Here is a 27,895-nt window from a genome sequence, read left to right on the forward strand (position 1 = left end):
AAATGATGTGAATAATCGGTATATGGTACAAGTAAAAGATACTTTGGAATACATTAAATATAAAATGGTCATATCGAGAATAAATTTAATTAATAACTTCCATAAATTCCCCCCATCTGTCGACAAATGACTCGTGCTTGTCCTTAGAAAGATATAAATATTCTAATATCTCCAGACGTCTTTTCAAAAATTTGAGAAAAGCTTGCACAGATATAAACAATCTGTCTAATTGTGTGTACTTTACATAATTAATGTAATATTTTGCCTGTAAAATACAATAGTTTAACACTAAGTTATCAGAATTCAATATACCAAAAATGACACTGTCTTTATCTAAAAATATTTTTACTCCAAAAACTAAATGCCACCAATTAGAAAATTCTCTCCAAAGTCGTTTTATTTCTATACATTCAAAAAATTTATGCTCTATAGTTTCTATTTCTTTACAACTGGCACACTCATTAGTTAAAGAAAGTTTATATTTTTCAAGGAGATAATTATGTGAGACTATTCTGTGTAACACTTTATATTGAAAAGCTTGTAGTTTGCTTTCAATAGTACATTTAAAAGCTAGTGAATAAATATTGTTCCATTTTTCGTCACTAATTTCTATATTAAAACTTTCTTCCCACCTTTGTTGTGAAATAGGAGAAACACTTACCCGATCGATAAAAAGTGAATATACATCTTTAGTATATAATTTGCTAATAGGCATTTTTTTATTCTCATGCTCAAAAACGAATCCAAAAGAGTTAGTTTAAACATATTTATTTATAGTGGATTGGGAAACAAGTTTTACAACTTATATTAATCCCTTTCCACTTTGCGGGTGACACCCTTGAAACGTTTCCAAGCAGATAGCACTTCTATATAAAAAAGAGGTGCTTTTAAATTTAAAAACTCAAATTCACATCTGCTCATAAATAAATCCTCTAAATCAAAAAGGGAGAAGAATGCTTTGGAAACATGTTTCCATTTAGAGTCATGTTCTGACAAAAATCTGTTTACCTACATGATACGAAAGGATAACAGCTGTACTTCAAAATTTGGTGCTTTCAGTCCCCCCTCGCTAGGAGACTTTTGAATAACTTCCGATTTAACTTTCGGAGCACTATCATTCCATAAAAAGTTATTAATGTCCCTTTGTATTTTAATTACATATCTTGGTACATGTGTAGATGAAATGACATAAATAAGCTTCGATATTGCAAGTGATTTAAGAATTACGATTTTACCGATCAAGGAAAGGTTTCTGATCCTCCACATTTTAATAATTGATTCCATTTTTTCTATGCATGTATCTAAGTTAGAACAAACCATTTCATCAAAAGCGTTAAATTTTAAACCTAAGGTTTTAAAACCATCTGTCCATTTAATAGGAAGGGAACCTTCTTTGTTAAATTTATTTCTTCCAATCCATGTTGCTTCGGTTTTCGAAAAATTGACTTTTAACCCTGAACACTTCTCAAAATCATTAAAGGAATCTAATAAAATTTGCGAAGAAAATACATCTTTCAAAAAACAAGTGGTATCATCAGCCAACTGTGAAATTTTTATTTCATTATCCCCAATTTGTATACCTGATATATGGTTGTTCTTACGAATATTTATTGCCAGCAGTTCAACGGCCAAAATAAATAAAAACGGAGATAAAGGACACCCTTGTCGAACACCTATCTCAATTTTGAACGGACTAGAACTAAATCCATTATTAACGACAAGACTAGATATATTTGAGTATAAAGTTAAGACCCATTTCCGGAACTTGCTACCAAAATTAAAACAAGCCAATGCTTTTTGAATAAATTTCCATTCTAGCGTATCAAACGCCTTTTCGAAATCGACTTGTAATATAAGCCCTGGATAATTTTTTAAAGTAGTAAACAATATAATATCAGCAATTAGTCGTAGATTTTCACCAATATATCTACCAGCCACATATCCTGTCTGATCCGGATCTATAAGTTTCGGAAGAAATAATTTCATTCTTTCCGCAATAACTTTGGCTAATAATTTGTAGTCAAAATTTAAGAGAGAAAGAGGTCGCCAGTTCGACAAGAGTGTTCTATCTTTATCTTTCTTTGGAATAAGAGTCAGAATATCCCGTCTTTGGTCTATTGAGAGGGTTCCGGTCTCGAAGGAATATCCATAGCTTTCCAAAACATATTTTTTTACATCAGTCCACAAAAATTTGTAAATCTCAGCGGTAAGCCCATCTGTACCAGAGCTTTTATTATTTTTAAATGTTTTTAAAACTTTAACGCACTCAGATTCTGAAATATTAGCATCGCATATATCCTTTTCCAGATCTGTTAGCTTAGGAATAAAATTTAAATCAAAAAAGTTAGAATCACCTATCATGGTCTTCTTTTGATGAGTACAGATTTTCGTAGAAATTTCTCTCTTCGTTTAGAATTTTTTCTTGTGACAATATTTCAATGTCGTTTACAACTAATTTGTTAATACATTTATTTTTATAGTTACGTTTTTCTAATGATAAGAAATATTTTGAATTTCTTTCATTGCCTTCGCAGTGCTCGGCATGTGATCGTATAATAGCCCCTCTTGTTTGATTATTTACTATTTGCTCTAAATCTTCTTTAACAATATCTAATTCAATTAAAAGTGTATTTATATCTTTATCTAAATATGTACGAGAGAGATTTTTCTGAATTTCGTCTTGTCGTTTTTTTAAACTGGACTCTCTTTCCCGCAATTTCATGTTTTTATATTTGGAATATTTGACGTTTGCGCCCCGTATTTCACTTTTAATGGTATCCCATTTTAAATTTTTGTTTTCTAAATTTTGATATTTATCATCACATTCTGATAAAGTATTTTTGACTATATCCACATAATCTTTGTCTGTCAATAAACCCGAGTTGAATTTCCAGAAACCGGGACCTCTCTCACTAAAGTTTTCGCCTGACAGTGTCAACTTGATAAGACTATGATCAGATTTTATAGACGGAACAATGGATGTTTTGGTAACACTGCCAAACAACCAAAAATCTAAGCGACATTGTATAAGCGGGGTTCTTTGACGCCAAGTACATAATCTAGAGTCAACATTTTTTGTCCTCCAAATATCACATAACTCAAATTCTTCTATAAAATCTTCTAATTTACTCGTATATTTGACAGGTGTGTTATATTTTGAACCACCCATTTTGTCTAAAGATGGATTTAGTATCGTATTAAAATCTCCACCCAAAACAAGATTTTGTTCTAACTTTTCATTTAATAAAATCTTTAATTTTTCAATATATTCAATTTTGTCATTTTCAAAGTTTTTGGTCGGTGCATAATAATTCACAAAAACAAAATCTGTGTTATCAATTTCAACAAATAGAATGAGATACCTTCCCTTTAGAGTTCGTTTCCCCGTGCGAAAAATAAATATCTCCACCCCATTCCCTTTTCCATATAGTTTCATACGATTCAGTACTGTGTGTTTCTTGCAAGAAAATGATGTCGCTTTGAAATTTTGTTAACCAAAGAAACATGGATTTGCGTTTAAAATCGTTTCCAAAGCCATTTACATTAAGAAAAGTTAAATTGATCCATCTAGTTTTGGCTTTTAAGTCTTATTGATTTCATATGTGATACACTTAACGTAGTTGAACATTATATAACTAAGTAGAAACAAAATACAGAAAAACATATCAAATATACAATACAATACAAAAAGAGAGAGAATTCTCTCTGTTCGGTCTGCCTGACCTAAACCATTGTGGAGTTGTCTCATTGGCAATCATACCACATTTTCTTTTTTATATTTAGCGTGACCCTTCTCGTAAAAAATCCGGTGATCGCAATCCTTGGCTCGACGCATGGATCTGCCATTGAAATATAAAAAAGAAGATGGGTAAGATATAACCTATTATCTGATTGTACATGTTATACACGTGATCAATATCCACGATTGTTTACTATATGGTGACAATCGGTAAACTACGGCTTCAAAATACGACCATTAGGTAGCTGCCATATTTTCACATCATAACAGACGGAGGGGAAAAACTGATTTAATTTAATACGATATGTATGTGTAAAGAATGAAAAAAAATCACAGAAGACTTTTATGATATATACATGTTTTTGTTCGCTTTGGAGATTTCGTATATCGTCAAGTTTTCAGAATTTCAATGGTAACTATAACTATGCAACACTTAAAGTGGACCTGTTTTTGTATTGTTATGAGTTACAATTTATGACTAAAATCAGCAAAGACCCATCGAAACAACATTTGATACAAAAATTTAACAACACTTTTAGATATTTAGGTGATATATTATCTCTCAATAATGACGACTTCAGTGTGTATAATAAAGAAATCTATTCTGTTGAAATACTTACAATGTACCACTGCCTTTTCCTCGATGTTGATATCTTATGATAAAAAAGATGATTTTTCATTTCTTATCGTTAATTATCCATATTTAGATGGTGACGTTCCCTTGTTACCATCTTATGGTGTTTATATATCTCAACTTGTACGATTCGCTCGTGTATGTAACAACGTGTATATTAGATAGAGAAATTTATGTATGACTGAAAAATTATAACACCAGGGTTTTCGTTATCACAAACGAGTCAAAACATTTTCTAAATTTTATCATCGGTACAAGGACATCATTCGTAAATATAACTCAACATGTAGCCATTTCTTATACGTTCGGGTATTTCAAATTTAATCTTTTATGGTAATATTCTTTTCAAAGCACAAACATGTCAGTATTCACCTAAAAAGCTAACAAACCTTAAATTAAAGAAACTTATTAAGAAGGGATATAATTACGATACTGATGTCAGGTCATTAAAGATTGCATATTTTGGCTTTAATCTTGATTCTTATAGGGTATTTGCATCGGAATTAAACATATTTCTTCTTAAACCAGTTGGCATGACACGGGTTATGTTTTTCTCATATATTTTATGATGGTATAATACTAAACCCCTAACGGGAGGGATTGTGTTTGATGTGCATATATAGAGTAGACCGTTGGTTTTCCCGTTTAAATGGTTTTACACTAGTAATTTTGGGGCCCTTTATAGATTGTTGTTCGGTGTGAGCCAAGGCTCCGTGTTGAAGACCGTACTTTAACCTATAATGGTTTACTTTTTAAATTGTTATTTGGATGGAGAGTTGTCTCATTGGCACTCCATCACATCTTCCTATATCTATATATGATGAAGACATAATCTTTCAATCAGTTTAATTGAGGTCTGGTGCTAAAATGTCAGTAAGTGCGAGTAGTTTTTTGTTAATTTATATATTATTGTCATTTTGTTTAGTTTCTTTTGTTACCTATTCTGACATCGGACTCGGACTTCTCTAAAGGAGTTAAATATATATACTTTGCGTATTGTTGTGCGTTTATTTTTTCTCATTGGCTATAGGTATAGTGGGAGTGTTGAGATCGCAAAAAACATGTTTACTAACCCCGCCGCATTTTGTTTAGGGGCCAGCTGAAGGACTTTTCCGAGTGCGGAAGTTTCTCGCTGTATTGAAGACCCATTGGTGGCCTTCGTCTGTTGTCTGCTCTATGGTCGGATTGATGCCTCATTGCCACATTTCCCCATTTCCATTCTCGATTTCTTTTGGTTCAAGAATTGGATAAACAGTCAATACTACACACAGCATTGATTATATGAGGAGAGCTTTCCAAATTTAGTTTATTTTTGCACCTTCTAAAGGAATGAGAAAAATGAATAGCAAAATCCAGAAAAGTTTGTAATTTTCTGAATCATAAAAATGCATTTAAAATTTAATTATCTATAGGTCCTGCCATGCCTTAAAACTTTTGAAGGTGCACTGTACTCAGAGTACAACTTGTGGTGTAAATACGGCCATATAAGCCAAAAGGTTATGATGAACCTTAAATGTGGTTGAAGTTCATAATTAGATAACAATACAATTAAAACTTTTTTTGAGAACAGGGGACATAATTTTTTCTTGTTCAACTCTTAGTTCAAAACCAAAACACCTTGAAGTCCTTGAAAGAATCGAAAAAAACCCTGACAACACCATGCCTTAAAAAGAAAAGCACCAACAGTCAAGCAATAGTTCCTTAAAACACAACATAGAAAACTAAAGACTGAGCAACACGATCGTACCAAAAACTGGGTAGAGTGGGATGTGAGCTCAGGTGCTCCCGAAGGGTAAGCAGATCAGATTCAATATGTGGCATCCATCGTGTTGCTTATGTTAGTACAAACCCGGCAATAATCTTATTCGGTATGACACATCCGGTGTGAAGGGGACGGGGTTGTAGTTACGGCATTTCTAACATATCCGAATCATCTGTGAAACGGATATTCCATAACGATCAACCAACTCGGGATAGCGACAGTAAAATTTACTAAGGGATGATTTCAACTTGACCACTAGAAACTTGGTTTAATATCCTCCTTGTTAGAATCAATCCTTTTTCAAGGAAATCATGATACGAAATACAAAACACTGAAATGTCGTATAAACTTGGAGATCTATACTCCGTATGCTGGAGTATTGCTACATAGAAATTAAAAGTTCACAATATTGATCTTGAAATCATCGATTTTATAGTGCATTTATTCGTAAAATTTTCTTCTTCTGCAAAACCGATGGAAATCAATAGTTATTGTTAAAAACTGCGTCTATGAATACAACGATAGCTCTCTAAAACAACTGTATTTGTATTGAACCACATCGTCCTAGGGCTAATTTGCACCAGTATTCTTCTCTGAAGTTCCCAGAAAAAAATGCTATACCTCTGTCTGCTCTGGTTATACCAAACGAGCCTGATGAAGAATTATTGTTTTGTAAAAAGTGTGATTTTTTTCAGAGGGCATCGTCATCTGAGTAGTCACTACTTCGATACTGGCATGATCTATAAATATTTCTTCTTTTGACAATGTCGAATGCATCTATCCCATAAAACCAGAGATAAAGGATACAACAGATATAGTTAAGTCGACCTCATATCTTGACTTGCATCTAGAAATTGACAATAAGGGTCGATTGAAAACAAAACTTTTCGACAAAAGAGATGATTTCAGCTTTCCAATTGGGAAATTTCCATTTCTAAGTAGCAACATTCCATCAGAACCTGCATACGGTGTATATATCTCCCAATTAATACGATATTCCCATGCTTGTATTTCCTATCAAAATTTTCTTGATAGAGGGTTGTTGCTCACAAGGAAGCTATTATATCAAGAGTTCCAAATGGTGAAGTTGAAATAATCTCTTCTTAAATTTTACGGACGCCATCATGAGTTGGTTGACCGTTATGGAATTATCGTTTTACAAATGATATTCGATATGTTCTTTACGTCGCTACTACAGTCCCCTTCCCTTTCATAAATGTGACCTACCGAATTAGACTATTTACCGGATTTGTTATCTCATAAGCAACACGACGGGTGCCACATGTGGAACAGGATCTGCTTACCCTTCCGGAGCACCTGAGATCACCCCTAGTTTTTAGTGGGGTTCGTGTTATATATTCTTTAGTTTTCTATGTTGTGTTATATGTGTACTATTGTTTGCCTATTTGTCCTTTTCATTTTTATCCATGGCGTTGTCAGTTTATTGTCGATTTATGAGTTTGACTGTCCTTCTGGTATCTTTCGTCCCTCTTTTATAACAGCTAAATTTACAATTTAGAATTATCCGTTTATAAATTTTGAAATAATCAAGAAACAAAGGTTAAACCCCTCAGGTTAAGTTAATTCTAGATGGATTTGGCTTTTATTTTATGTCCTTTGTGGTCATATAGGTCTCTCACTGTTTCGAGTCTTTTATAAATCCTTGACTTTAAAAAAGTTTGGCTTCGAGCGTTCCTGGTGAGATAAATACAGTAACATGAAATGTATATCGTGTTTATATCGTATTGTTTTCATGTATCGTCAATAAGAGACTCATATTGGATAGGTCTAAAACAATATAGGACAAACTGAATTAATTGCAACGTTTCATTGTATGGACTACTCATATTTGACACTAACTTTGCTATCGTGTGAAAGTGGCCAATTTTTTCCTTCTGGAAAATTCACATGTGGGCAAATTCACGAAGGCATGTTTATAGTTTATATATTGGTTATGAAAGGTATATGACAGTTATTTTGATAGTTATTACTAAATGGGCATTTTTTTCAGTGGGTGTTTTTTTCAAGTTTTATAGTTCCAGTGTTGTTGTTTTTTAAATGAGTCCTCAACATAGTATTAATGAAAACACCATGTCAAGAAACAATTAAACCTAAAAAGATTATAAATTAAACTATACCATAGGAGTTCGTACCATAAAATTTTATATCTTCTTTAATACAATGCATGACGTGACCACATGTAGTATGATAACAAACTTATGACCAGAAGAAGTTCGGTGATAACGAATATGTGGAATCAACAGGATCAATGAATTTGAAATTTAAACACTAGTATTTTTTATTTGAACACCGAAACACTTTCTTGGTAGCAATAACTATGCGGAAATCTAAAACAAGGATCTATCAATTATTTAACACTGTGACAAGTACTCTTTCTTATGACATTTGATATACAAATAAACCATATCTCTAGTACCGATAATATACTCAGTAGACAGAAGTTTCTCCGCCATAAAATTTAACCATCCTCAGACCTCCAAAGACTACAAACATTGAATGCAGTTATTAAAATCTGTTTTTCATTCCAACTTTCTACAATCGAAGTATACCGTGGTAATGTAAGAAAATGTTTGAGATGTTTTAGTTATCTTCGGTATTTGTATACAACCAATTATTGATGCTGCTTTGTGCTAGATAAATGGAAGTCACGTGTTTTTGTGGTCTGTCCTAAATTAGTTTTAGTTATCCGTTGTTATTCTGGTTAACATGTCAAAATGTACTACTATGTTATTTATCTTTGTTTTTCTCTGTCTTTTGTATTTTTGCATTTTTTGTACTGTATTCCCGTCATGTAAAGTTGCCATTTTAGCGGTATATTTAACATTGCCATACAGCTCAAGGTTTGGCTAACCAAAAAAAACAAACCAACAGGTTAATGTTCTGTATGTCAAGTCAGGAATACGACAGTTGTTATCTGATAGTTCGTTTCTATGCATTGCCATTTGGGTTTTTTGTTACACTTCAGTGTTCTGTAGTTTCGTTGTTTCCCTCTTATAGTTGATGTGTTTCCCTCGGTTTTAGTTTCTAACCCGGATTTGCTTTTTCTCAACCGATATATGAATTTCGGACAGCGGTATACTAATGTTGCCTTTATTTAACACTATTCTGTAAATCAGCCGGAACTAAATTATCACCATAATGGTGTAATATGCAGGTTTTTTTGTCGTATTTGTACCAACAGATAATGGCATACGTAAAAATGTTTGAAAGCGGCTGGCTGTGTTAGCTATCTTTGGTTATTGCTACAACTAGCCATGCCATGATGCCTAATATCGTTGAGGTTTAGAATACACGTAATAACACAATCAAGTGAACCAAACAAGAATCCAATAGAGGTCACTGTTTAAATCCTGATCTATATCAGATATAAAAGAATTAAAGATTCACCTGTTTTATTCGTTACTAAATAGTTTGTAACGAAAGAACAACCAAACAGTTGAATGAATTCTAGAAAACTGCCGAATATTTCTCGTTAAAGTTAGTGCTTTAAACAACCAATTAAAAGGTAAAATGATAAAATACCGAACTCCAAGAACAATTCAAATAGGAAATAAAATTGGAAAAGGAAATGGGAAATGTATCAAAGCGACAACAACCCGACCATAGAGCAGACAACAGCCGAAGAAAGCCTTTTATCAAAGAGCAATATCAGAAGCTCAAACACACCAAACGAAAGGAGAACATAGGTCATATTCCTGACTTGGTACAGCATTTCCTTATGAAGAAAACGGTAGACTTAACGTGGATTTATAACAAGTTAAACCTCCAACTTTTAAGTTTTAGGTATAATTGATTATAAAATTTGCTTATATGATAAATAAGTATTCCACTTTGAAGATCATTAGCTTTGGAAAAAACTGGACAAAGGAACGCAACAGTCAAAGTTGCTCAAAGGAGTAAGATTTGGATTGTCTACCAGCTTAAACATCTCTGGCCATTTTATTCAAAACCAGTCATTCGCGTCAAGAGTCATAGATGGTAACAAATGTTAGGTCTAAAGACCTTACAAAACAAGAAAGAATCAAATTGCGATATTGCCGAAATCTACACTGTGGTTTGTGAAGATGCAATTACTGTTGTTTGATGTTATAATAGCTGATGGCACCTTTGGTAAAGATCATGGCTGGTTATTTTAAAAATTGACATTATTTGGATAAACTTTGGTAGCTAAAGTAACTGTTGTTGGAAGTCTTATATCTATAGTTGATGAAACTTAGGGATGCAAGTTGTGTGTAATGCATTAAAGGGACCTTTTTACGGTTGCAGAGGCAATCAACTTAATTTATATTCATGCCAATGTCGAAACTTGATGAATGAATGATATGGTGATTTTTTTATATGTATTTTATCGAGACTCATGTAGTATGTTTAAAGCTTATATTCATTTCCCCATAGCCAACTTTTTTTTTAATGATTTTAGATTTCGGTTATTGTGTTTCATTCTTCTTACGATTTCTTACTTGTTGGAGATATTTCACATGTATGTTGTGCTACGGAATGATCAGTTTAAATTAGCTTGTCAATGAATAATAAGACATTTTTCAGATTTTATATTTAAAATTTAATTAATTATACATTTATCACTATTTTATCGTTTTCCAAAACCGCTGGTAGCATCTTGTTGGTTCTTCTGTGACTCTGCAATAAATAATTTACACATAGTAAAATGGAAACCACAACAAGATGATGTATGCATAAATCATTAAAGATAACAACAAAATACTTTATAAATTAGGGACATTTTGTTAAACTATTGAAAAAAATCCGTCCAATGACAGAAATCGACATCATGCGTTTATAAAAATCATTATTCAAATCTAATTCCATAATTCAAATTATATTTTGTAATTGACTGGTTATTTATTTGATTAACGGGTCCCTATCTTTTGGTTTAACTATTGTGCTTCATCTTGGGATTACCTTTTTTTTTTATTCCATTTGTGTTAAAAGTCACTTATGGTTCATCGTATTTATACATTTTGTATTCAAATGTTTAGGTTGAACATTTCTGACGACGTTTAAGTCCAAGTAGAAAAATCTATGTTAAAAAAAGTCTTATCTTATTCATTCTTATTACATTTATGGTTATTTAAGACAGTTTCTAACTTATTACTGGGTACACTATCACTTATAAATTTGAAAGATATCTTACCAGTTGTAATACATGCATCACATTTACAGGCTACAATCACAGGTACACGGGCTTTGTACAGTCTCTTCTGACCGGGTAATCCACATCGTATATCTACTGTCTGCATACCACGTACAGTACCCTGGCAACATTTACATGTCTGTATACAACCCATGTTATCATACTCCATACCATCGTCCATCATAAACACAGGTATACTACTACTGTTACCACAGCTTCCGGAGCAGAAGGTTACATTGATTTCGTCAACAGTTTCACAGTCCCCTCGTGTTACAACTCTCTTTTCCGTCTTCAGTGAACATGTTGCTGTGGAAATTGAGAAGAGAGAAAAAATTAATTATAATTTTCACTATTTGTAACCTTTTCATAAATTCGCACAATTAGTTGTTTCATGTTAATACAATTTTCAACTTGGATTTCAATAATAATATCTCAAAATTAAAACATAGACAAAAGAAATCGGGCGAAAGTTAATAGTTACAATGGCAATTTTAATCATCGTATACAATTTATATTCAAGTCGTGATAGAATGAAAAATATAAAGTAAAATACGTAGAGCAATTAAAACTTACTTTCTTCAGGAATACATCTAGGACAGCACGGATCAGTTTTAGGGTAGGACAGAACTTCGCCCTAAAATATTTAAATAAGAAATTAACTCTCCTGATTTCTTTAGTTTGAGCATCAACTTTTGATTTGAATTAACGATAGAACTATATTACATATTGTCAATTGATATTTGAAATTGATTTTAAAACAGGAAAGCAACACACAGGTAAATGTTCAGTTTTCAAAGGAATTATAACATGTAACAACATTAAATAAACATGAAGTTAACAGCACTATTTTACATACCTCTTTACATTCGGGGAACTCACATCTTCTGTTACAGACAATATCTCCACCAACACATTGACATACCTCACAAGCCACTTTGGGGTTTTTGAAAATCTTTCCGGGCTGAAAGAAATACGATGAAATATCAGCATACACTCTTGAATATCATAATTGAGAAGGCTCTCGAATTAAATTGAGGATAAATTTGACCGACCGAATGAATTTATCGTAAAGAGTCGGAAATTCTGTTTCGTCATCTACATTATTCACAAAGAATGAAAGAAGGAATACATTCTCATATGCAATGAGACATTAATACAAAAACAACAAACATTCTTATTTTCACAATACATATGAGTACATATTACAAAATTGAGTAAGTTATATATAAACTTTCCATACATTACCAATCTAATATTTCTATGAGGTACCACCAAACTTATTTTTCGCCAAAACAAAGTTGAATTTTAGTGCAAAGGTATACAAACTTCATTTGAAGAAGACAACCATTTTTCGTATCATATTACATTTCTTTTGTACTGGTACACATACCTCTATTGGTTCATCTGGACTATCAGGATGATAACAAACTGAGCAATTGTCGTTGGTAACGCAGTTGCCATTTTTGTCTTCAAAGTATCCTTCCTCACAAACACAGCCAGGGTTGAGTTCTTCACAATCTTCCACTGGGATATTTGTGAATCTGTTTAAGCATGTCGTTTCACATCGAGAATGATTGCTCCATTTCTCATGATCTTTGTCACATACTGAAGTGAAATACAAAAAATATAATTATCTTCAGGCAATCGCTTTCCATTTTTCGTATTTTATTTGAATCGTTAATTTTATCGTTCACAATTGATAATCAATGTATTGTTCAATTATCTAAGCCAATGGAATGAAACTACCATCTACTCTTTCAATCTCAATGCAAAATGGTTATATACATATAGTGAACAACGTTAAAAACAACATTCACATATATCAACATATGAAAACGATTATCATAAAATTATTATACATAATATACAATGTTATTGTTTTATAATTATAACAGAATAAGTTGTTTTTAGATTAAAGTCTTATTAGTTATTTTGTAGTTACCGCAATCTGCAAGATAACAGTCTCTCTCTTCGACCTGTAATTGGTCACATTCTACATAAGTGCTTGGTTGAACGAGATCTCTCTTTCTTTGTGACAGACCGATACCACACTCTGCATTACAATCAGTCCACTCACTCCATTCGCTGTATCGGCAACCACCTATACAAAATATTATATTTCTTTGTATAAGTTCAATTTCATTTATATTTCAATATATATAGAAAAACATATATTTTAGAGTATAATTCATATTGATGGTCTTTATACCGATTGACGCAGCAGGTCTACCTCCGTTCGGATTTCCGTCAATTTCCACTGTTCTTTCGCATGGCTGAAATATTTCAGATTATTCTCGAGTTATAATCATCTTCAAAAATTGGAAATAACTGTCCCCTCTTTTTTATTTTTAAAAATAACTTTGAAGCTCCTAACTTGAAAAAAAACCAATGCAATTTGTCATTCCTGTTTCATTTATTTTATTTAAAATACAAAAAAATAAAAACTATTATTGATTGATGTTCTATATCTGTATAATAAGTTTTACTTACATTCCCCAAGATTACAAGGTTGGATGTCTGTAATATTCACATCAGAACACGAACTTTGTTCTGAGGGATCTACAAAGAATCTTGTTCTAACTGATTCACCATCATCACAGGATGCAGAACATTCACTCCAATCGGACCATTCAGAGATAATGCAGCCTAAACAAGAAACAAATACTACGTGAAAACAATTGTAACTGCTTATCAATATACAAGAAGGGGTAAAAGTATATAACTGTCATTTTCTCTACATTTATTAGTTGACTAGGAGGTAAAAATTCATTGCTGCGTGGCGTATCATAGAGCATCTATAAGTTTTCCACACAATGTAATTTATCTTGAGATGTTTTGCATATTTTGTGAAAATGTCAGTTCAAATGCAGGATCTTAAACAACTGCAGTCATAATAAAATTCATGCGACAAATCATTGTTTGTCATAACTACAGTATCATAGATTTTGTTGGGTAGTTGTCTCACTGATAATGATACCACATCTCTCTATTTTATATCATATATTTTTGGCACCCGGGATAACAATTATTTTTTGAAAGCAATTGTCTAATATTTATTTTTCTATAGAAAACCCATTTCAAATGATTTTTTATTAAAGATTCCTAAATATTCAACCATTTAATAGTATCTTTATTTCTTTTTGTATCCATACATTGTTGAAAACGATCATTATTACTGTTTTATTAGACACTTTGAAGTAAAACATATTTACATGGAAGTTCTGCGTTACAATCTTCAACTTCTTCATTTCTTCCTTCACATTCATTTCCATCACAAAGGGGTAATGGATCATTGCAGAGCCTAACTCTAGATCTCACGCCACCATCGCATGAACTGCTACAAGCTGACCATTCCGCCCAGTCTGACCATGATCCGTTGACTGAGAGGAAGCACACATACAACATTAGTTTAAGAAATATTTTACAATTGTTTAATGTTATTTTATGTTAACGATACCAATAATCACTTGTCACTTACTCTGGTCGGGTTGTTGTCCTTTTGACACATTCCCAATTTTCATTTATAAATCTCTTTATTGAAATAACTGACAACGATATTAATTTCTAAATAATGAGTTAACGAAATATTTGTATCTGTATTGATTATTAATGTTCAATAAATGTTTATTTTTCTGTCCATGATTTCCATGAACTGCAATTTCAGCTAAACATTTATTATTGTATTGCATTATATTTAGGATTTGTTATCACATAAGCAACACGACGGGTGCCACATATGGAGCAGGATCTGCTTACCCTTCCGGAGCACCTGAGATCATCCCTTTTTGGTGGGGCTCGTGTTGTTTATTCTTTGGTTTTCTATGTTGTGCCATGTGTATTATTGTTTGTCTATTTGTCTTTTTCATTTTTAGCCATGGCGTTGTCAGTTTATTTTCGATTTATGAGTTTGACTGTCCCTTTGGTATCTTTCGTCCCTCTTTTATTCATGTACAGCGGATAAATCATTTTCGTTCTTGTTTGAAACAAGGATAGAATGCGATATTAATTGTTTCTTACTAGTAAAATACATTCATATATGTTGGGTATTTTCTTATATAAAGGATTTAGGTTCAATTCAACATCTATAATAGCAAAACTACCAAAAAGTATACATCACAATATTATGTAATAGTGTTAAAAGTAAAAAAAATGGTAGCTAGTATTTTGAACGTTTTCATTTAAAATTGATTCTTACCATTGGCAACAGGATCCGGAACACAGTACGAGTTATGAGTAGAATCACAGTAGCTATAATAAATAATCATTGCGTTATTTACACGATATTCAAAGATCCAAGTGAGACCATACAGTATATTAAAAAAGTAACAAAACATAGAAAAAATAATCAACATATATCTTTAACATACATTTTGGTATTAGTAAAAGTCTTTAAATTTCAGTATAATACAAAACCTCGATACAACTGTCATTAGTTGATTGTAAATGGTTATTTTAGTTATTATACTACATTTAAAGTCGCCACAAGTTTTTATATACCGACAGACAAACTTACCACTTTGTACATCCATTATCCCTGACATCAACTAGATCTCCAACACTGTATTCCTCGTTGTTGTATATACAGTCTATGCATTCGTCAGGTAGTGATGTCGGTGGACTACATACTCTAGTTATCTTGTCATCTCCACATGAGTGAGGGTCTCCGACCAACAATTCCCTATTTAGAATTGACGCATCACCAATTTATTAGAATGTGTTTATATACAATAACAAACTAAAACGTTAAGAATGATGAAAATACTTGATGCATAATTATAAAAAATTTGATCAACTTTATCTGAAAATGTTATTATTTCGATACATTTCTATTCCTTCGATAATCTATCTAAACTAAACTAAACTTTAAAATCTAAGTAGGGATCATTTGCAGTATCTTTACATAAAACAATTTTTAAAAAGAAACAACATATTAAAATACCTGTATTTATTCTGCACTCCATCTTTACAAGATTCACTACATTCTCCCCAGTGTCCCCATTCAGTCCATGCGCAACCTAGGATACATTTTGATACATAACTGTTTTACATCTCAACTTCATTTTTCATTCATAAGTATAAACCTTAAGTGAAGAGATTGACAGACATCATTTTGCAAATGACTGTTTATTGTTTTCTCAAATTAAGCTCCTATTCTAATGACAACCCTATCATCTGCTTATTGTGGTTGTTTATTTAACGCACCAAATCAATGTAAATATAACGGAATTTGATGAGACTGTTATTAAAGTGAGAGGGTTAGCGCTATAGAACCAGGTTTAATCCACCATTTTCTACATTTGAAAATGCCTGTACCAAGTAAGGAATATGACAGTTTTTGTCCATTCGTTTTTGATGCGTTTTGTTGTTTGATTTTGCCATGTGATTATGGATTTTCCGAATTGATTTTCCTCTAAGTTCAGTTTTTTTGTGATTTTACTTTTTTATTTTACAATAACTTTTTACTTAATGTTTATTCCATATTTTGTTGACTATGAAGTGTAATAACGGTGACAAAGTCCTGAATAGACAATAGCGTGAATATCTATTATTGAACAGTGAAACTGGTTGGATTGTTAAAGCCATACCACTACCTACTTTAATTAGCCTTGTTAACTTTTACTGGTTTCTCTTTTGTTGACGTAACATGGTATCTCTGATAATTCTGAGTTTATTTAATGTTTATTTTGTGATGAAATATATAATGTTTTTTTTTCAAAGATATGATTTCAACTTTACCGCTTATCATATTATTAAATAGACAAAAACCCACAATAAACATTTCTGCTATACATGCGATAAAAATATGTTAGCCAACTTGACAACTCCCAATATTCAAAGACCAGCAGGAGACGGTAGATATGATAAACTGTATCTATATTTCAACTTACAGTCAGTTTTGATACCGCATGTTAATGTTAATCCTTCTGTACAGATACTGCAAATAAAAAGTAATCATATCATTCTGTAACCAAATTAACGCATTTCCCTTAAATTTTAAATGACGATACATTTTTGGGCGCATTCAATCCAAAAAAAAATCAAACAAAAAGTTCAAGAAAAATTAGACACCTACCACTCTTCACAATCGGATTTCATATAACTTAGACCAGGATTTACAGCTGTTCCATCTTCTTTGTAACATTTCTGACATTCATGGATAGGAATACAAATATTACTTTCTTCGTCAAGCACGTAACCCTCCATACATCCACAACTAGGTTCCATATCATCAGGAATAACACAACTTTCTGGATATTGAATTGTATAACAGGTCAGCTGACAAGTTGGTTCTGTTAGTAATACCAACGGATGTTCGCATACTAAAACAGTAATGAAAAAATGAAAGTAATAATATCGACATATAACAATGATTTTCAAGTGTTAACCACAATAATTAATGTAATTGTTACACTCATGGCTTATCTTTTTGTTCAGTAAACATTAGGGCTGGATCAAATCAGTTTTAATAAACTACATATTATGCAGTGTATCAAATTGGATGTAAAATACCCGGTAGTGCATTACCATTACTTATACTTATCAAAACTTATAACTTCCTACATACAAATCTTTAATATTGAATATAAGTAATAATCAAATTGTAGATTTTTTTTTTTATAACAAATATTACTCCCAAATGATTTAATCTTTTTTTATACGGTTTAATATGATTCCACATAGAAAAGTCTACTAAGATTTTAACTTATAGCATGATGTTTCCGCAATTGTAATTTTCAGAATTTTAGGCTTACCTGGATATGTGCAGTTGTTTACACATGGCTCCTTTTCTAGGGACGGACTGTCAGGACAATGTCGTTCTCTTGATCGTACACCTTCAGTGCAAGGGTCAGAAGTGCTGCATTCATTCCATTCACTCCACTGCTCACACACTGGCATCGTTGCTGTAAAAAATAGTATGTCGTGAAAGATATCATTTAAACTCAATAACACTCAGTATTGAAACTCTCAAAATGTTTCGGTAGCATTTTGTTCAATGGATTTACATAATTTTAACATTTCATTTTATCATGCTCTAAATTAGGTATATGATAAAACACAAAACAAAACCATTGCAATATGTATTATAAAATCTCTTATTGAATAATCTTACTTGGTGTAACGCATGGTTCTATGTTGCAGTCTTCAATTTCCTTTAGATCATCAGCACATATATTAGGATTGGTAATTGTAATTTTGATTCTTTGCCTTGATCTGGATCCTACATCACATTCTCTTGAACAAGGTGTCCATTCACTCCACTGTGTATATTTGCATTCTAAAATATAATATATTTCATAAATAGAGTGGGTGGGGTTGGAAGTCGTATATGTAAAAGGTCTTGCAAGCAGATACTAAGAAAACAATTAAAAGTTGTTGATATAGGTTAAGAAGACAGTCCATGGATAAATAGAAAACAAAGTAACAAGAAGACAAACTGATAAACATTACACAACAAAGTAAGAACACACAAACAAATACCCCCAACCCCAAAACAAGCTTGAAATCAAATGTTCCGACTAGTAAGCCCATCGTGATACTCGAATTAAACCCGTTGATTAAAATTCCAGTTCAATGCATTTATAAAAGAAAGTCAATGTTTTGAAAGAACATTTCTTAATGTTTCAATTTGATATAATGGTTCGGGTTTTTTCATTCACAAAAATATGAAACTTTCACACTTTCTGAAATCACAGGTGAAAGAACCTGGATCTCATGTGATACCATAGGGCCTTTTATATGAAAAGTAGCTATGAGTGTTCATGTATTAACATACCTTCACATTGTCCTATATCACATCTGATGTTACCATCCATTTCACAAGTACTAAAATAAAAATTCAGAAACTCAACCGAATATTACTTTGTTTTCTCTTTCATATTCAAAAGTCTTTTTCAATATGGTCATCACATTTATTTTCTATCTTCTGTGTCTATTCTTCCGTCAGACAGGTGTTTTCAAATGTTTTATAAAGTGGGTTAAGGGATGACAGAACAATAGTTTTTGACGTTTAAACTGTATAACAGATTCCGTCCTGAGAATCAATCAATTATTTTCTCACTAAAATCCGAAATTTTAGTTAAGCAAAAAGGATTATTTACCTTATTTTATTAATTATCAGGAAATTTAAGCATCTTGAGAATGAATATAGAAAATGCTAGATTGTATGTCTGTTTAATTTAAAGAAACAGCATCTTACACACACAAAATTCCAAAACTTATAATAAACTAATATATAAATTTCCTACAAGGAAACAAAATAATGAAATTTTAAGTTTAAAGTTCTATTCTGCAGAACAAAGATAAATCATAAAAGAAATGCACTGACCAGTTACTACATCCAACGAAAACGACAATTCCTTCCTCTATCACTGAATCTATCTGAATTATTTCACTATTGCTTGTAAGACCCTCAATTCCATCTTTTTCAACAAAACCAACTATATCTATCTGCTCATATCCAAAGTTGTCTTTAAAGGCTTCTTGTGTGAATTGGCAATACATCGCTGTAACAAAATGAATAATGTATTTAAAGCAATTGACTTTCAGTGTTTGTTGACGAATTCATTACTCATTATAGAAAACAAGTAGTACTTTTTACAATTGTTAGAAATAAGACAATTATATGACTGAGATAATCGAAAAGATAACAAAAGTTGATATTGTATATGTTATCGTCTTAACTACACATCCTTATTAGGTTTGTATTTTTTTAACTACCATTATTGTGGTTATGTTTTCAGTTACAAGATTCAAGAAAGTAAAATGGCAAATGAAAATAAACGTGATTGTGTTAACTTCAATTAAACATTATGTCTGTTAATTATACCATCTTGAGTGATTCAATATTTTGTGTAGCTGTCAACCTAAATATCAAGCACATGTTAGGAAATTTGGAATACAAAAAAAAAGGTGATTATTTCATGCCATAACCAACAGCTTACGGAAAGTATCAGTAAGTGTGACAATTGATGTAGCTACTGAATATGTCAATCAAAGAGAAAAACAAGGTATCCGTCTTACCTGTTGTTGATTTGAAAGTTGTTGTTCCTGTTGTATGACTTACAGCTGTTGTTATCTCTGAAAAAATATAACACACAATGATAATAATTTGATATCTTAAAAACTCGGATCATCAAGTTTCATACCTTTGAAAACCAACTGGATACTAAGTACTTTATAATGTCAAAGATTTTATGTATAACGTTAAACTCCTATCTTGAAATTCGTAAAAGACACTACCGGAGTGCAGAATGTTGTCATGCGGACTACCAAACATCCAGCTGCGAATAACTAGCAAAAAGATCCGACACAGAAAAATACGTTTCAGCAATATCCAGTTGCACAAATTTAATCATCAGTTATAAGACCCAATAACTGTTGTTCTGATTCATTTCTGTAGGTTTTTCACCCAAAACACTTGCTGCTTAAATGTTTTTATACCTTTTGGATGAATACAGGCAACCACTTTCACTTCAGAGATGATTGGTTTTTCTCCTGACGCAACAAATGATATCACAATTTCAGTACCAATGACACCATCAAACATCAATACAACTGTTTCAGTTGAGGCTGACTCTGGTTCTTTCTACAATGAGTGATTAATATACTTTAAAATATGTTTGTTTTGCTTTTATCCTAATATTTATCAACTTAAATTACCTTTTTTTACTCTTTTCTGAATACATGTCCGTGAATAAAGTTTAATATTGTCTGTTTACAATTATTTCTTAAAATCTTTTTCAAATCAACTCAGATTTGTTTAATACATAAATTATTTTAATAAGGAATACACCAAACAAATTTTTGTTCAGTACAAGCACCCCAGACTCACCAAAAGAGTCTCCGTTATAACATACTGTGGATTTATTTATTTTCGTGGGTATCAATTTTCGTGGAGAGAGAAAAAAAGACGTTTCGTGGTTTACGTAAATTCGTGGATCGCTGATTACAAAAAAAGATAATACGTAATTCGTGGATTTCTTTTTGATTTAGGAGATCATATAACCTCCTTGGTTTAATCAATAATAAAACAAACTAAAAAGAAGGAATTCATTGAAAATGTTTTGAAATGTCGAAATCCTCGCTTGGTCATTTTAGGTTAAAGTGTTCATTAAAAACTTCTATTACAATAATGGACAAAGACAACTAATTATTTGTTTGTTTTACAATTTTTAAATGCTTGTCGGAATTCTATGATGCAATCAAAACTTTATGATTGAAAGCTCATTTCCCCGTACTTAATCCCATTGATTTTAAATCACTAGTAAACCAAACTATGACACGGTAATTAACAACTTGCAGTTATTTTCAATGAAGTTTTAATCAATTTTAAAAAGTAAATTATCACTGATATTCGATATATTTATTATTGATTTAATTATAATACTTGTATCTTCTTTCAATAAAAAAACACGTGTTATGTTACAATGTTTATCGCTAGTCAACACTTTACTAGAACTGCACAACATAACCGAAAATAAACATCCAACTCCATACACATTTATCGGGATTATTCTTCGTGGAATTCTTAAATTCGTGGTTCGCTGTGACCCACGAAACCCACGAAAATTGGTATACCACGAATAAAAATGAATCAACAGTATATAAATTTTGACGAAATTCAGTTCAAACTCACTAATCCAAAGTTGACCTTTCATGGATTTTATTATTTTGTAATAAATTACATCCTATACTTTTCAATGTTTTGATTACGTTCCTTAAGATGGCTTTTCAGTCGTACCAAATACATAAATTGATATTTTTTATTTTCCAAAATATGAAAGATTAATTGAAGAAAAAGTATTCATTTTATGAGTTTTATGATTGCCTTATAGTTATGTGATCGTTTCAGTGTGACAGTTTTCAAACTAAATAGGACACTATAATTCTGCTATTCGTAATCCAGGATCTTAATGAGAGCCGTGGTGTAGTTGTTAGTGCCTCGGACTACTATTTCAAAGGTTCCTGGTTCGATTCCCGGTCCGGGATGAAAATTTCAGGGGTTGAATTTGCGGCTCTCCCTTGACATCATTTGCGAGTATGGTCTTGAGTAAACGATAACATTCCGTCGGAAGGGGACGATAAATGGCTGACCCGTGTTAAGATAGAGCCATATCTTTTGCACGCAAAATACACCCTTGTAGATTTCGAAAAAGTGCAGGACTATGCCGCTACAAGGCAGCACTTGCACCCACAAAGTGGAAAGGGATTAATAAAAGTTGCAAAACTTGTTTCCCAATCCACTATAAAATAAATATGTTTAAACTAACCCAAGATCTTACTTTCTCAATACAGATTTGGTCATATTTATGAATTATACACAAACAAACACTATATTTGAAGTTCTAACGATTAAGGTATTGTAACTTAACTTTATATCTGCATTTAAGTAGATTTATGACAAATCAAGTAAACACTTGCGATTTACTAAATTATAATCCTGGTACCTTTGATAGCTATTGTACTACCTAAATCTTTTGGACTTATACGACTTACTGTAACTGATTTAACAAATTCGTTTTCCACATTATTAAGAACAGCTTCAATCTTTCGAACATTGGCTACATTCATTATAACTTGATACACCATGGGGCTATCATTACTGTCTCTTAATTCCAATGTAATTTCGGGTTTATTTCTATTAGCCACCCATCCGGAGGTTTTAAATATGTCCTCTGGATTAAACCCAAGTGCAGAGTCTTCCGTAATGACTGTCAACATATCTGGGGATACATCCTCCATAGTAGTTTTTATACATTCTGTAATAAAAACAATTCAATTAACTATGTGCTATACAACTTCATCAGATCAAATAAACTCATCATAGATACCAGGATTAAAATTTGTATATACACCAGACGCGCGTTTCGTCTACAAAAGACTCATCAGTGACGTTCGAAGGCCAAATAGAGTAGAAGAGCATTGAGGACCAACAATTCTTAAAAGTTTTGTCAAATACAGTTAAGGTAATCTATTGCTGATGTAGAAAAGCCTTAGTATTTCAACACAATTCTATTTTTTTTTTATCGTTTTGATAAAACATGAAAATAAAATATCCCAATAGGTTTGTACATGTAAAATGAGCGTTCTGGTATATATCCCTGTATACGGCGTATTTGTATTTCAATACTATAAATGCATTTTTACTGTCACTTTGAATCTGAAGCGTTTTTTCAGATTGCAAAATTTGCCTACCCTCCTAGAGCACATACTATCAACTCTTGTTTTGTTAGGTTTCGTGATCGTGTTTCTCCGTCTTTAGTTTTCTATGTTGTGTTTTGTTTTGTGGTCTTTTTTCCTCCGACTTATGAGTTTGAATGTTCCTTTAGTTACGGTTCGGTTATCTTTTGCTACTGTTTTGCTCTAGATGCATCAATTAATCAGTACATGTAATAATATTCCCCTATAATGCTTTTCAATTGATTAAAAGTATAATGCAGTGTATACCTGTTGTTGTCGATACTAATGGTGTTGTTGTTGTTAGTATTTGTGTTGTTGTTGAATGCCCTCCCGCTGTTGTTGTCGATACTATTGGTGTTGTTGTGAGTATTTGTGTTGTTGTATATGGCCCTGCCGCTGTTGTTGTCGATACTATTGGTGTTGTTGTGAGTATTTGTGTTGTAGTTGATGGCGCTGGCGTTGTTGTTGTTTCTGGAATTAAGTGATATAGCATTAAAATTGTGGTTAAACACTTAAATTTAAAAGACACTTGAACAAACAATAGATAAAGTCATAGTGTGTATTGATATTTTTTCAGTCAAAGTGCTGCTATGAGTGACAATACAAATTGAAAAATTGAAATAAAAAACAATAGAATAAAATTGAGAAAGAAAATGGGGAATGTGTCAAAGCGACAACAACCTGACCATTGAGTAGACAACACCTTATTAGAGATTTCAAATACATAATAACAGAAATTTGAAGTCAATAAATTGTACTATTTGTTATTTACAATTACACGTATTCATAACCCGAGGAAACTGGTGATTAATCAATTGACGCAATATATCACAAATCTTCATTACAAGAACATACAATGTTATCCCATATACATGATGAAGTCATCTAAGAACAGTAACTAAGTTTGAAGATTCGATGGTATATTCAAGCAATTTGATGTTGAAGTTTTAGGTAAGTGTCCATTTATTTAAAAAAAAAATTAACTAATTATTTTACAAAACATCAAAAAGTTACCTTTCCTACAGATTTTAACTACCACATCCTTCACAACAGGCGTTGCAACATCCGACACAGGTGTAATTATCAATTTAATCTTGTTACCAGGAACAATGTCCTTCTTAATATTTGGTAAGTTGACATCAACTGTCGGGTCATCGGGTTGAACCTGTTAAACAACAAATTCAATAGTTACTCAAATAATGCGGTATCACATTTAGTGTATAGACAACAAAGTATATTTGCAGAGGCTTTCCTTTGACAGCAATTATAAAACATGTTTTTGTAACGAAATTATGATTTCAATTTCAATATTAAATGCATTTAAAATATTCAATATTCTTTAACAAATATATGTACGAAAGAAAAGTTGAGTGCAGGGAATTTGTCTAAAATAATGAAACAGTAATGAAATGTACAAAATGAAACAGTTTAAATTTCTTCAGCAATTATATAACCACTTCTTTGGATACATATCATACCTTGAAAGGCTCATCAAACACAACTTCATCGTCATTGTAAACAATGATTCGGACAGTATCAACCTCTTCTGTTACTACAATCACTTCCATAATTGATTCCGGTTCCTCCCATGTCAATACAACGGTTGGAGTATCATCATCAGGTGCTGGGGTCCATCCTTCAGGTTCAAGAACTTGATCTGCCTCGGTTGGATTAGATGATGTGATAACATTTTCAACATCTACTGGTTCAGATACTGTATCTACTGGACACTCCATGATAGCTATAAATATGAATTTGAAATTATGCTATAACTATAATCAATCGTATGCATATTTGGGATTAAAACAATTCTGTTTTAGACACTATATTTGGGAAAGGTGCAAAAATTTAACACATACACAAAAATACTATTTGGTTAAAACCGATAAAATATCCGTGCACCATATAGTACGGACGTATATATACTATTTTAAATACAAAAATCAAATGAACTTCTACTGAATCTAATTCAAAATGTTTTAGGAATTATATCAGCAATCTGTTTAAAACACTTTATTGATACACACTTGTATCTCATATATTCTTTTTTTTCCCTTTTGTTATGTTAATTAAATAGGTAGCGATTAATTTCACACTAACATACCTGTGGTTGTTGGTACCAAAGTTGTTGTTGATGTAGATGGCAGGATGACTGTTGTAATCTCTGAAAAACATAGTGTTAAATTATTTCTTTCTCAAAATTAAAAACCTGGGTACAGCATAAAACATATATTTGCAATGTGTTAGTCAGATATTTTGCAAGAAAGGAGTTTTCAGGAATAAGTGTACTCAACGTAGCAATTCATTTGGAGCATTAAAATAAATATTACATTTCGTCTTTGTATATCATTTCTGTCAAAAAAAAAGTCAAATAAAGAAAGCCAAAATATTGTTACCTGCAATTTTAACAACAACTTAATATTATTTTTGTATCTAGCCAATATTAAAAATATGCGTAAACCTATAATTGATTTATTCACAGTAGATTTTCGCTGATTATTTGTTAAGAAGGTGATTATAAATATAAATAAATTGCTGCTCTTGGAGCTACATATAATCTGTAATATATGTTTCATATTTTTGTATTGTGTTATCGTGGTGAATAAATGTAGAACATAGGAATTAAAACATAAAAAATATACCTATTCCTTTACAAAAATCATGATAACAAGAATATTACAATTTTACCCTTTTAATCATCAAGTCATAGTAACTTAGTATACCAAAATATATGAATCTTACATGATTTGATTAGAGTAGGAGTTTTAAGTTCTCGGAATTAACTCTTTTTTTTACAAAACATCAAAAAGTTACCTTTCCTACAGATTTTAACTACCACATCCTTCACAACAGGCGTCGCAACATCTGACACAGGTGTAATAATCAATTTAATTTTGTTACCAGGAACAATGTCCTTCTTGATATTCGGTAAGTTGACCTCTACTGTCGGGTCATCTGGTTGAACCTGTTTAACAACCAATTCAAAATGTTTCTTAAATAATACGATATAACATTCAAGGGATGTAGACAAAAAAGTATATCTTTTGACAGCAATTATGAAACATGTTTTTGTAACTTAACGTTCATTGGAATTTTAATGTTTAACCCAATTTAGATATCCAATTGTCTTGAACTAATATGTGTACAAAAAGGTTGTGTGTACAAAACTTTTTGTCTGAAATAATGGAATTAAGATGTCAAATGCTTTTGAAAAAAACGATTGAAAGGTATGTGCGAAAATGAATCAAACGTACAAAATGACAATATGTGTAGTCATTAGCGATTAACTAATCAAATGTTTGACTATATATCATACCTTGAAAGGCTCATCAAACACAACTTCATCGTCATTGTAAACAATAATTCGGACAGTGTCAACCTCTTCTGTTACTACAATTACATCCATAATGGATTCTGGTTCCTCCCATGTCAATACAACGGTTGGAGTATCATCATCAGGTGCTGGAGTCCATCCTTCAGGTTCAAGAACTTGATCTGCCTCAGTTGGATTAGATGATGTAATAACATTTTCAACATCTACTGGTTCCGATACCGTATTTACTGGACACTCCATGATAGCTATAAATATGAACATGAACTATTACTATAACTTTTATCAATGGTATGCATAATAGTTATAGAGACTCTATTTATATGTTTGGATTCAAACATTTCTGTTTGGAGGAATCCAATTTTGTTTACCTTGTTTTGAAAAAGGGGATTCAGAGATTAATAGATATAGGAATCTGTGGTGTGAGTGTCAATGAGACAACTCTCCATCCAAATGACAGTTTAAAAAGTAAACCATTATGGGTTAAAGTACGGCCTTCAACACGGAGCCTTGGCTCACACCGAACAACAAGCTATAAAGGGCCTCAAAACTACTAGTGTAAAACCATTCAAAAAAATGTCTACAAAACTTTTTTGATTATTTCATCAACATAATTTTTCAAAACAAAGTGGTTGTGTTCATACTTTGCGCATATATATATATATATATATAACTGAATAGGCTCTTTTACCGTCCCCACTTTTTAAATGTTCCAATCTCATAAATTCATGCAGAGGATACTTATCATTGTTAAAAACAAACTCATAAGAAGTCCAGATGGAACTATTACAAAATCGGGAAATGTTAAACACCAGTATATAAAATATTTATCAAAAAGATTGTTATAAAAAAAATCATTTTGATAGGAAGTAATTGCATTGACTCTGATATGTTGTTAATAAGGATATATTTCAAATGACTAGTTTATTAAACGAGATATCAGGGTTGATTATTAAACATACTACTGTAGTAAAATTTGCTTTGTGTGTGTATGACTAAGTTTAACACTTCATTTTGTAGAACATGTTTGTTTGTAGGTTCGGATTTTCATTTGTTGTCTAGTTGCAAAACAACAT

General features: G+C 31.8%; 1 protein-coding gene across 1 annotated transcript in view; it reads right to left on the bottom strand.

Annotated features, from left to right (window-relative positions):
* Positions 1-9,542: 9,542 nt before the first annotated feature.
* LOC134705658 (mucin-2-like) overlaps positions 9,543-27,895 on the bottom strand; it is a 38,534-nt gene continuing 20,181 nt past the window's right edge. The window contains exons 21-46 of the mRNA XM_063564378.1: positions 26,805-27,067; positions 26,303-26,453; positions 25,593-25,652; positions 24,967-25,229; positions 24,503-24,653; positions 23,756-23,959; positions 22,805-23,067; positions 20,750-20,894; positions 20,330-20,386; positions 19,635-19,812; positions 19,083-19,132; positions 18,420-18,584; positions 18,061-18,210; positions 17,382-17,628; positions 17,197-17,243; positions 16,248-16,323; positions 15,822-15,986; positions 15,504-15,556; positions 14,521-14,688; positions 13,799-13,954; positions 13,251-13,409; positions 12,699-12,913; positions 12,165-12,269; positions 11,882-11,942; positions 11,309-11,614; positions 9,543-10,794 (exon numbers count right to left, since the gene is read on the bottom strand). Of these exons, the coding sequence (XP_063420448.1) occupies positions 10,745-10,794; positions 11,309-11,614; positions 11,882-11,942; positions 12,165-12,269; positions 12,699-12,913; positions 13,251-13,409; positions 13,799-13,954; positions 14,521-14,688; positions 15,504-15,556; positions 15,822-15,986; positions 16,248-16,323; positions 17,197-17,243; positions 17,382-17,628; positions 18,061-18,210; positions 18,420-18,584; positions 19,083-19,132; positions 19,635-19,812; positions 20,330-20,386; positions 20,750-20,894; positions 22,805-23,067; positions 23,756-23,959; positions 24,503-24,653; positions 24,967-25,229; positions 25,593-25,652; positions 26,303-26,453; positions 26,805-27,067 (3,908 nt within the window). The 3' untranslated portion in view covers positions 9,543-10,744. The remainder of the gene's footprint in view (positions 10,795-11,308; positions 11,615-11,881; positions 11,943-12,164; positions 12,270-12,698; positions 12,914-13,250; positions 13,410-13,798; positions 13,955-14,520; positions 14,689-15,503; positions 15,557-15,821; positions 15,987-16,247; positions 16,324-17,196; positions 17,244-17,381; positions 17,629-18,060; positions 18,211-18,419; positions 18,585-19,082; positions 19,133-19,634; positions 19,813-20,329; positions 20,387-20,749; positions 20,895-22,804; positions 23,068-23,755; positions 23,960-24,502; positions 24,654-24,966; positions 25,230-25,592; positions 25,653-26,302; positions 26,454-26,804; positions 27,068-27,895) is intronic.

Source organism: Mytilus trossulus, chromosome 2 (assembly GCF_036588685.1).
Source record: "Mytilus trossulus isolate FHL-02 chromosome 2, PNRI_Mtr1.1.1.hap1, whole genome shotgun sequence".
Lineage (NCBI taxonomy): Eukaryota > Metazoa > Mollusca > Bivalvia > Mytilida > Mytilidae > Mytilus > Mytilus trossulus.